The 11,035-nt window shown below is 39.6% G+C and overlaps 1 protein-coding gene across 1 annotated transcript in view; it reads right to left on the bottom strand.

Moving 5' to 3' along the window:
- Window positions 1-277: 277 nt before the first annotated feature.
- The window catches only part of SMS (spermine synthase), a 55,358-nt gene continuing 44,600 nt past the window's right edge, over window positions 278-11,035 (bottom strand). The window contains exons 10-11 of the mRNA XM_075429606.1: window positions 6,431-6,546; window positions 278-3,291 (exon numbers count right to left, since the gene is read on the bottom strand). Of these exons, the coding sequence (XP_075285721.1) occupies window positions 3,249-3,291; window positions 6,431-6,546 (159 nt within the window). The 3' untranslated portion in view covers window positions 278-3,248. The remainder of the gene's footprint in view (window positions 3,292-6,430; window positions 6,547-11,035) is intronic.

Here is an 11,035-nt window from a genome sequence, read left to right as displayed (position 1 = left end):
GTCACACTGCCACCCAAAGCCAACTTGCCACTTTTGCAGAAAAATTAAAACTTACACTGACATTCCTCCAAATAATTCACATCTACGGTACTCCACAGAAAATTAACTCTTTCTAGACAAAGCTCACTGAAGCCTCAAGTGATCCTCCCCATCGCAAACATCAGTGTGCTCTTCCACACGACAGAGTATCTCACCTGACCGCGTATTATATGGAAAAATAATTACATGGAAAATAGCAGAATTATTAAACTGAGACAGAAAAGATACTCAGTAAGAGGACCATTAAGTACCTTTATGTTTGTCAGGTGACAAGGAAAAAAAAAGAGGTACAAAGGTAAGCATCATAGCCATCACTGTCATTATAACACTGAATCCAAAATGTATTTAACAATTCAAACACACAAGCAATAATAGTGTACCTTTATTTCAACATGTGCACTGCACTGATGCAGCAGATACAACACCAGCAGTCTTCTCTGCACAAGCTACTATCAATCAAGTTTTTAAATACTTAGATCACATTTCTAGGTGGAAGCAGCATTTAGTGCAAAGAATAATTAAGAAAACCCTAATGTTAACCATATCTTGGGAACTGTTTGCATACATAGTGCAGCGATCTTAGCTACTTCCCAACTGGCCTTAAACATGGAAAACTGATCAGCTATAGTAGTTTGAATTTGAAAATTCTAACAAAGAGACTTCTTTTCCTTTTAAAAAAAAATCTACACTACAGCAGCAAATAAATAAAGACTGACAGTGTGTATATATCTGCTCAAAATCAATTCAGCAGCTTAAAAAAATATAATGCTTGGTGTTTGCTGAATTGCTTTATACTGCATCTATCACTTTAAAAAAACCTACGTTAAAAAAAAAAAACTAAAGAAAAAATAATTCTTCCAACTCTCTTTACACTGTATTGGTTGAAAAGGAAAGGTTTGCAAGCATTTCTGCCTCTCACCTATCACTATGTAATTCAGGTCCCCTGGTCATTCCAGAAATTGATTACAGAACACCCCTGCAACCCACATCTCTGTGCTCAGGCAGCCTTGTGCTGCGATGCTAAGGGAAGGTGCTAGCCTTGGTACAGCAAGCCAGCAAGCATATTATGTCATCCTCCAGTTCATGGGTTTCTTTGCTAAAAGACAACCACTCCCACTTGTGACCGATTTCTACACCTATGAAGCTCACTCAGGGACATATCTGCTGTAAGCCTCGTCCCAATAAATGCCTCTGTGCTTAATTTCACCTACATGAGTAATAACGCTAAGAATCAGTGGGAATATTCATGCTTGCAAAGTTAAGGATACACATAACTGTTTACAGGACCTCTGCATCCATTTGCAGCTATACAATATACAGACTGCAGTCCTGTATCACAAATGAAGGGTCACTACTAGGTCACGGGCAATAATATGAGGGTATTTTCTGGGATGTATACAACAGAGCTAAAACAGAGAAACGCAAGACACTTTTCCCTCTTCCTGTTTAAAGGGAGTCTCTGCTCTTTGGGAGTATTTATGGATGCACAGTCTGCAGGCCATGCAAGAACTGTGCCCCATGTACACGAAAGAATTAACATTAACTGCAATAATTTAAAACAGTAAGACTGAAGAATACTTCTATTGGCTCTCCCAAGTATTTTAACAGCACAACTGTACAAAACAAGAATAATTACACACCAAATGAAGAGCAAACCTTTGCAAATTTTCCAGTATCACTGGAATTCTACATATGCTACTCAGATTTCATGAACAGTTTATGTATGTGGGACATAGTAAAATTCTTCTTTATGTGTGATTTAAGAATACAGATCTTGGGAGTGCTTTTTTTTGCTTGTTTGTTCTGTTTGCACTAACAGTATCTTAGGGGAAAGAGGGGAGGGGGTCAACTTCCTCCAATAAAATTAAGAAAATATTGATACTACTAGGTCTTAAAGGAAAAAATCATTATTATTCAGGATTAGAGTGTTTGGGGAAATAGTGCACTTTTTGTTCTATCTTGGAAATGTACAGAAATGCACAGAATGATTGGTTATATCCTTCCTGTCTTCTTTCAGGTGGGATCTTTAAAACACTGAAAACAAAGTTTTAGTTGGTACACAGCATGTTCTCACAGAAATACAACTTTTCGGACATGAGAAACAGTTAAAGAAAAATGTTTTTGGAACAAAACTGCAAGGCAACCTAGCTTCCATTGATTTTTACACTGCAAGTAAACCTAATTCAGCAAGAGCCCCATACAATGTGGTAAATTTGTAGCAATACGACCAGGACTTACCCCACTGCAGTACACATGCTTGCCTCAGACCATTCAATGCTGGTACACATGAATCTAGATCACACCCACATTTCTTGGCCCTCTTAAGCAACCTTTCCTTCTTCAAGAACCTAGTGTTTCCCATCAGGCTGAGCAGTGTACACCCACAAGAACCTCATTACACTCGGGTTTCTTGCACTGTGGTGGAATGGAAAACCAGCTTTAGCTTTAACGCTTACAGAGTTCAAAGTGCCTCTATAACCTATTGCTAAATCTGTATCAAAAGTACAAATAATCAATGCAGCAGCAGCTGAAGAATTCCATGAGGTGAAAGGTCAAAGAAAAGATTACAGCAATGATGAATGACAGTAAATAAGCAAAATTTAAACTCACTTTCTTCCCTTTGCAATGAAAGATTTGGGGTATCCTCCGACAAGATTTGTTGTCTTTTTTTACTTTTTTTTTTTTTTAGTTATGTCCTCCTCCTCTATATGGAAGCACTGTGGTGTTCATTTAAACAAAAATATCAACCAAAATCCCCTCCATCCTTAAAAAGCACCACAGATAAAACATCTGGTGAAAAAACAAAACAAAAAATCCCCCAAAACAAACTCCATGGACCACCCTTCAGGGATGAAATGCTAAAGATGTCTTTTAATCAATCAGTTTGTGAAGATCTACAAAAAATAAAAAGGATCACATTCTAAAGGTTCAGTGCATTCAGCAGCTATATAGTTTTGCCGCTTACTCATCTGTAAGTTGACTTTCAAAAATAACACCCTAGCTCATCAAAATATACATTTTCCATTTCCTTTTAAATTAAAATAATAATAAAAAACATTTAAAGAATTCACAATCAATAGCATGACTAAGTTGCAGGATCATCTACAGCATATAATTTAAAGGTTCAAGATGCCAATATGCAGCACGTGGCAGGCCTATATGCTCCATGCAGCATGTACATTTAGGATAATCTCAAATCATCTTGATGTTCAGATGTCAGTCTGTTTCTTCCAAATAGTATAGAATACCCATCTGGAAAAAATAAGCAGTTAAGGAAAAAAAAAGAGCAAAGTTTGCAGTACAGAGTTAAAATGAAAGTAGTTCTTTTCACTTACATTCTGATTCTGAAAAGTTCTGGTAGCTCATGAAAATGGACTAGGTAAAAATCTCAGAATTTATATCTCCCTGAATCCTCTTATTGGCTCAGCAGTTCAAAACAGCATCCGACTTCCACTAAAACTGAAATCCTTCGCAAACTGATGTTTTGCAATTCCTACTGCAGATTTTCAGGCGGTGCAATTTTTTGCATTGCAACCACTGAACAAACTACAGAAGTACTTTGGGAAGGGCAATCCAAACTTCGACCAGGAGTTCACAAAGCTGGGATCCCTCTTGCTCGTCTTTGCAATTGTAAACTAACAAGCTTGACTAGGAATGAGACATCCAGCTACCTAATTTGTGAATTCCTAACACACACACTCAGACAAAAAATTAATACTGAGATGTTCAGTAGCTGAACACTAGGTGTCCAGGTATCTTACTGGGCAAAGACTTAAACGTCTTATTGTCTCTAAAATACCTCAACAGGGGTTCTGTCGAATGCTCACTTAACAGATGCATCTACATTTTGCCTGGGCTTTTTCCTAACAGCTTCTGCAGTGTTTGCCTTCAGTGCCTAAACACTTTTCAGAAAGCAGACCTTTATGTTGCCCAGACTGAACTAGAAGCAAACAGAGCAACTGGCAGCTGTATCAGTGCTCTTTTTGCTGCCCCTCCAGCAGGAGATGAACCGAGCCTCAGCACAGTGACACAGAAGCTATGCTCAAAGCACAGTTCTCCGAGGTCCTCCTGGGAGGACAGACAACTAATCCTCAGGAGCTCTCTTGCTATGCTGGGCACATGAGCGAGGTCAGAGCTGCGTAATTCCTTTGCTTCTGGAGTAGTAGATGGGAGGATGAGACATGAACATCACCTTTTTTAGAGCTACAGCAACAGCTGCAGAGTAAGGCAGAGATTTCTGGGATTTAGAACTTAGTAAAACCACATAAAGATATATGCTGTTGTCATTACACAGCAAGGTCACACACGCTCCAGATGGGAGCCTCCATGTTCACCATAAGGTCCTGATGGAAACCTCGGAAACACATACATTTTCCTAAAAATAGAGCTGGCTTTATGCCAACAGCTACTTGAATGTCAGATGACCCCCACAACAACACTGGTAAACACCAGAATTTCAAGTAACTACACACCATAACAATTCTTGAAGTAGGCAAAACAAGTAACTATAAAAAGTGGTAATACAGCTCAGTACTTTGCCTACATTCAGCTACCCATGCAGGTAACTTCTGGGCAGATTATGAAAATGAACATTTGCTAAGTGAAAAGATTTTTTCAACAGCTCGAGAGATTTCAGGCACTTTAATGAATGTCACAAATGTGCCACACTCTTCAGAAAGAAAAACTCTAATTTTTGATTACTTGCCACAATTCTACTGTAAACTGTCATATCTCTCAGTCATCTGAGAAACAGCATCCAGATACATATGCCTTTCAGATACATACCCATACTTGGAAATCTTTAAGCTTCAAGAAAGGCATAACCTGTACCTGAAATGCAGGTAAAGGTCTATCAGTAGTCCGAGGGCAGATTAAAAGTCAGGAGTACTTACTTTGGGTTAATCTGAAGCCATCAAGATGACTTCTCCTTTAACATTCCTGCACCTGTCTCATTATATCATTGTTAATTCATTCCGCAAAAGCAAACTAATAAAGCCTGCCCATTTGTCTAAGAACTGTTCACTTTCAAGCTCTGTTACACCTATTTAACGGCCAATTTAAATATTTATTGCTTAAAATATTTCTTATGTTAGCTTGCTAGAAACATTTAAATATTTTTCAAAGGAATGAAGTAGCATTTGCTACTCTATTCATTTAGAAACATTTTTCATACTCCTAAATAAACAATGCAATAAGTATTCAGAAGACTTTCTGAGGATGAACACTTCAAATCACATAAATGTTGCATTAAGACCTTGCAGTTGTAAAGGCAAAAATAACAAGTTTCTCTGAAACTGTAAGCTATACAGGCAAATACCTTCACATCATCTTTCACTCTTTTTTTGTCTTGAAAATGTAAAGATTAAATCTGAGTTTCACTGGAGAGCTGACAATAACGAGAAACAGGAGGAGCTTGTTACAGTCAGCATGGAGTCCAGAACAGCAGGCAGCAGCATTTAACAGCATGAAGACTAGAGACAGAGAAGGGAGGCAAAATGAACGCACAGAACAGAAAGGCTGTGGCAGTTTCACACCCTTAACGTATTCTGAATAAGCAGATCCTGGAAAGATCTCTCCTGTCAAGAGAGGGACAGCCACAGCAGTCATGACCCTGCAGAAACATTTCCTGGGAGATCACACAAAAGCAGTAAATACTCCAGGCAAACACAGCCAGCAGAAACACCCTATAGCAGATCAGAATTTCCCTCTAGAGCTAAATGGCTTGAAGCCAAAACTTCTTGCTCCTTGTGTAACTTCCCTGCTACCCACAAAACGAACAAATTCTACAGGAATATTTTTTAGGAATGGGATGTTGCCATGAAATGTGTATACCCTTCCACTTGGGATTTTTTTCTTTTTCCCCAGTAACACTGACTAGTAAGTAATAATTGTTAGGAGTCACTTTTTCCCACCCCATTAAAAAAAAAAATCCATTCTCAGCTGTATGTTCAATAATAGATCTGTCAGAGAATATTTAAAGATCTGGATCATGCTACTCTGTATGAAGTTAGTTTGGCTTTGTTTGTGGAAGAAAAAAAGAAAAAGAAGATACAGCCTTGCCAGAACTCCCAAGCAGCATTACCCTCATCATACAGTTTATCCGACATCACATAAACAATACACTTGGAAACACTCAAAAACACTAACAAAAACAGTCTGATCTTGAAAGGTGCTGATCATTTCACCAGCTGTGAATTTATGGCACCTTTAAAAATAACTTCTGCAATTATCCTCAAAATATAACTGCAGTAGTTCATTTACTATGAAAAAACATTAGTGGTGTTTAAATTAGAACTGCCTTCTTGCACTTGAGTTCATCACCTCCAAGCAATCTAGGCTTGCTTGATTTATTAATACATACTCCCCACTCTTTCTTAGTCTTTAAGGATACAATTCCATGTAGGAGGGAACACACACAGTTTCTTTTGAAAACTCCACAGGACAATAAAGCCTGCTAAGCTGTTCTTCATACAGAGTCAAGGCATCAGTCAGATTGATACAGTTTCCCTGAAGAAAAGAAGAAAAGTCCCAGTTACAATCAAACAAATATGCAAAATTGCAGATGAATGTATATATTTTTACATTAATGCAAGTCTCCCACATACTTCAGAACCACATATATGCTGGTCTTAATATTTAATATTTAGAAGGTATATACCACACAGCTTGTCTTCATTCTGCCTACAGCAAATAACCATTCGTATCTTTTCAAGAAAGGATAAGTATGGGGGGATTATCTATCTTCTCATTAGCAGAAGCAACCATTGCATTACAGCTTCCAGTTAAAACAGACCACCATGTGTTGTTTACCTATAACATCGACTCAGTAACCATTTTCTTTATGATTGCTTAAATATGCTAGTAAACTATATTACAACATACAGATTTCCTCCATTATTTAACATTGCCTAGGTCTTACAACATTTAAATGCATTATAAAAAACCCTATAACCTGTTAATTTTAAACAGATTCTTCCAGAGCAATATGACAAAATAAATCAGATTATACAGAAGTTCTGTGGCTGTAGGCTACATTGTCTTGAGGTTGCGTGTATCATGATTCCAAAAAGGAAGTGATTCCTGTGACTTTTTTTCTTGGACCCATGTCTTACCTATCTAAGAATATTAGCAGTACCCTTTTCTGAACAAAATAAAGTCAGTGCTTAGATTATTTTTCTCTAACAGTGCAACTAAGAAATATCAGACACAATTAATTCACAACATTCCTTCCCAAATATTACCCAAACAAGTCATTCCTGGAATACAAACACATCTCAAGGATTACAAATGGTGAGGAATTAAAGAAACAAAACCAAAACAACTCCTAATTACAAGCACAACCTTGTCCAAAGCAAAGTATTAACAAGCAGAAGTTACTGCAACATATACCTGGGACACCCATATAGAGAAAGCTCTAATTAGAAAAGTGACTATCCATATCCATAATGGGTTTGAAGATTTAGTGGTAACAGTGAGCCCACAGAACACCAGAGTAACAAGCACAAACCAACCAAAGCAATAAACATCAGTTCTACAAGTTTAGTAAAAAAACACTTGTCAAGTTTCTTGCTTACATAACTGAGTAGACTAGCTGACACTTTACAGCCTTAAGAAGAGTGTAGCAAATATACGTAATTTGGACACTAATTTAAAATGGAGTAAAGTTGAATATAGTCACCACTGCATGATCACAAATTACTCAGCTTTTGTTTTCCAGGTACAAGATGCTGAATAAAGACTCACCAAATACAAACATACTGCTGCTGTGGCACAGCACAGAGACAAGACATTCTGCAATTTTGGTCAAGGGGGAGATGATGTTAATGGTCCTTGGCACACTGACAGCCAGTTGATTTGATTTGTGGTCTTCCTACACCCACAACTCTCATGAGGAACCTTCAGCTCAACCTATAGGCCCCAAACTTATGCCCAACCATGCTGCACACCACAAGTGACTACACAGTGTGTGCACATCTGGTCATATGTTGGTTGAGCAGGATGAGACAACTTCAGGAGACAGGCGTCCCCATCCTCCCCTAATAGTTAGGTTTACGAGCTTATAGTAAAAATACCTTTTAGCACAAAGCCTACTTTCTTTTTCTGATTTCCAATCAGTAGAAACAGAAGCATGAACTAGCACTTCCCCAGAGCTACTTTCAGCATAAAAATTCTGAGCTTCCCACACATTTTACCACTTCTAATGGAGGAACAACATTACCCACAGCAGACAAAAAAAGACAATAAAAAAGCAAACTTCCATGTTAATGAATACACTGTTCCTAGTAACCTAGTATATGAGCCAAAATCCCACAGAATGATGGCAAGAGACCCAATTTTTGCTATTTACCTCAGTATCATGGTTTAGCCTGGCAGAATGCCAGATGCCTCCCAAAGCTGTTCTATCACTCCTGTCCTCAGCTGGACAGGGGGGAGAAAATACAACAACAGGCTCATGGGTCGACATAAGGGCAGACAGAGATCACTCAGCAATTACCAACACGGGCAAAACAAATTGAACTTGGGGAAATTAGTTTAATTTATTATCAATCAAATTGGAGTAGGATAACAAGAAATAAAACCAAATCCTAACACCACCTTCCCCCCACCCCTCTCTTCTTCCCGGGCTCAAACTTCACTCACAAATTCTCGATCTCCTCCCCGCAAGCAGAGGAGAGATGGAATGGGGGTTACGATCGGTTCATCATACATTGTTTCTGCCGCTCCTTCCTCCTCACAGGGAGGACTCCTCACTCTTATCCCCTTCTCCAGCATGGGGTCCCTCCCATAGGAGACAGTCCTCCACAAACTGCTCCAGCATGGGTCCCTTCCACAGGGTGCAGTCCTTCAGGAACAGGCTGCTTTAGAGTGGGAACCCCATGGGGTTAAGAAGTCCTGCAGCAAACCTGCTCCAGCACGGGCTCCCCACGGGGTCACAGCCACCTTTGGGCATCCATGTACCCTGGTGTGAGGTCCTCCACGGGCTGCCAGTGGATATCTGCAGGTGGATATCTGGAACAGGCTGCCCAGAGAGGTTGTAGATTCTCCTTCTCTGGAGATATTCAAGACCCCCGCCTGGACGCGGTCCTGTGCAGCCTGCTCTAGGTGACCCTGCTTCAGCAGGGGGGGTGGACTAGATGACCCACAGAGCTCCCTTCCAACGCCTGCCATTCTGTGATTCTGTGATCTGCTCCACCACAGACCTCCATGGGCTGCAGAGGGACAGCCTGCCTCACCATGGTCCCCTCCACGGGCTGCAGGGGAACCTCTGCTCTGGCACCTGTAGCACCTCCTCTCCCTCCTTCTGCGCTGACCTTGGCATCTGCAGAGTTGTTTCTCTCACATATTCTCACTCCTCTATCCCGCTGCAGTTTTTTCCCCCTTCTTAACTATGTTATCCCAGAGGCGCTACCACCATCGCTGATGGGCTCAGCTTTGGCCAGCAGTGGGTCCATCTTGGAGCCGGCTGGCACGTCAGATATGGGGGAAGCTTCTGGCAGCTTCTCACAGAAGCCACCCCTGTAGCCCCCCCCCCCGCTACTAAAACCTTGCCACGCAAACCCAATATTCTCAGATCAGAAGAACATTAGTGTTGATGATACAAGAATATGTATTAGACAGAAAAAGGTCTAGTTAAATAAAAAAAAAAAAAAGGAAAGAAACCGTTATTTACTAATACAGCCAGCTCCCTGGTTTGTAGTTGACTCTTTCTGTTCATGACTGGAGAGAGCAAAAGCCTTCCAGTATAAGCACTTCCAAGCAGAGTAATGCTCTTGGTCTTTAAAGCCCTTGAACTGTGCAAGAAACAAAGACATTAACAAGAAAGCCTAAAGCAACAGACTCCACCTATGGAATGGCGGTATCATCCCTCTGCTTTGAATGACTTTTGTAAATGTTTGCACGTGCATGCATACAATTTTGGTATTTTTTTCAGTTACGGAATGAGGTATTGTATCCCTTCCTGCCCTTAGATAACGTGTGTAACTTGGATCTGACTGAAAGAATGCAGCTGGTTCAACTAAGAAAAAGAGCTAGATCTAATTAAAAACTACAGCTCTCTTACAGTCACAACTTTAAGACCTCTAACCTGAAACGAACGTCAAGTTCTTTGGGACCCCAGGAACAAAGCATTTATTCAACACTTCCAAAATGTCTGCACTACCTATATTTCACACACGTGCATTGCTCTGCTAACACACTGTGAAGCTTTTAACTCCAAGAGAACAGTCTTATAGAAAGCCACATTTTACTGTTTAACTTCTGCTTCTTGGTTCTCCCGGATTTTTAAAAATGGCCTTAAAATAATTAAGTGCACACAGAAAGTTAATTTTTACAAAACAAGGAACTACGGTAAGTTCGACCAACAAATACTACCTGTGCTCTTTAAAACAACGTACAAGGGTCAAAGACTGAAGCAAGCAGGTATCATTTGAAATCAGTAGCTCTGAACTGCTCCATCTACATTGCTTTTCCATGTAACATCATATGACAACTAGAAACAAAGTGTATAGTGCACATTTCGACTTGGGGATCTTTTCAGTTTTTATTGGTAGGATTTTTTTACTGTTATTTCTCTGAAACTCTTGCACCACACTCAAGTGGAAAAGAAAACCTCAACTTAAAAAATCCTATACGCAGCATCTTTTAAAAAAAATCCTATTCTTGAAAGCTTTCTTGAAAGAACTTGTGTAAAACGTGTTTAATTATCATTTTGCTCACAGTCCACAAACAAACATGTACTTTGTTATTTGGTAAAGGAAGATGTTGTGCTTTATACTGAATACATCATTTGGGTTTTGGTATCAGAAAGCAGAAGAAGAGGTTTGTAAAAAGGTAAGAAATGAACCCTATCCGAACACAACTGCACAAAGCACAACAATGAACAGACTACTGTAGCACTTTTTAGTAACCTGTTATTACCCAGGTGACTGTAGCAGTTATTCGGTTCAGACACCCTTTACCAGACATGTAATTTTGTTTCAACATCAGACTGAATGCA

Source organism: Opisthocomus hoazin, chromosome 1 (assembly GCF_030867145.1).
Source record: "Opisthocomus hoazin isolate bOpiHoa1 chromosome 1, bOpiHoa1.hap1, whole genome shotgun sequence".
Lineage (NCBI taxonomy): Eukaryota > Metazoa > Chordata > Aves > Opisthocomiformes > Opisthocomidae > Opisthocomus > Opisthocomus hoazin.
This window is presented reverse-complemented; position numbering and strand designations above follow the sequence as displayed.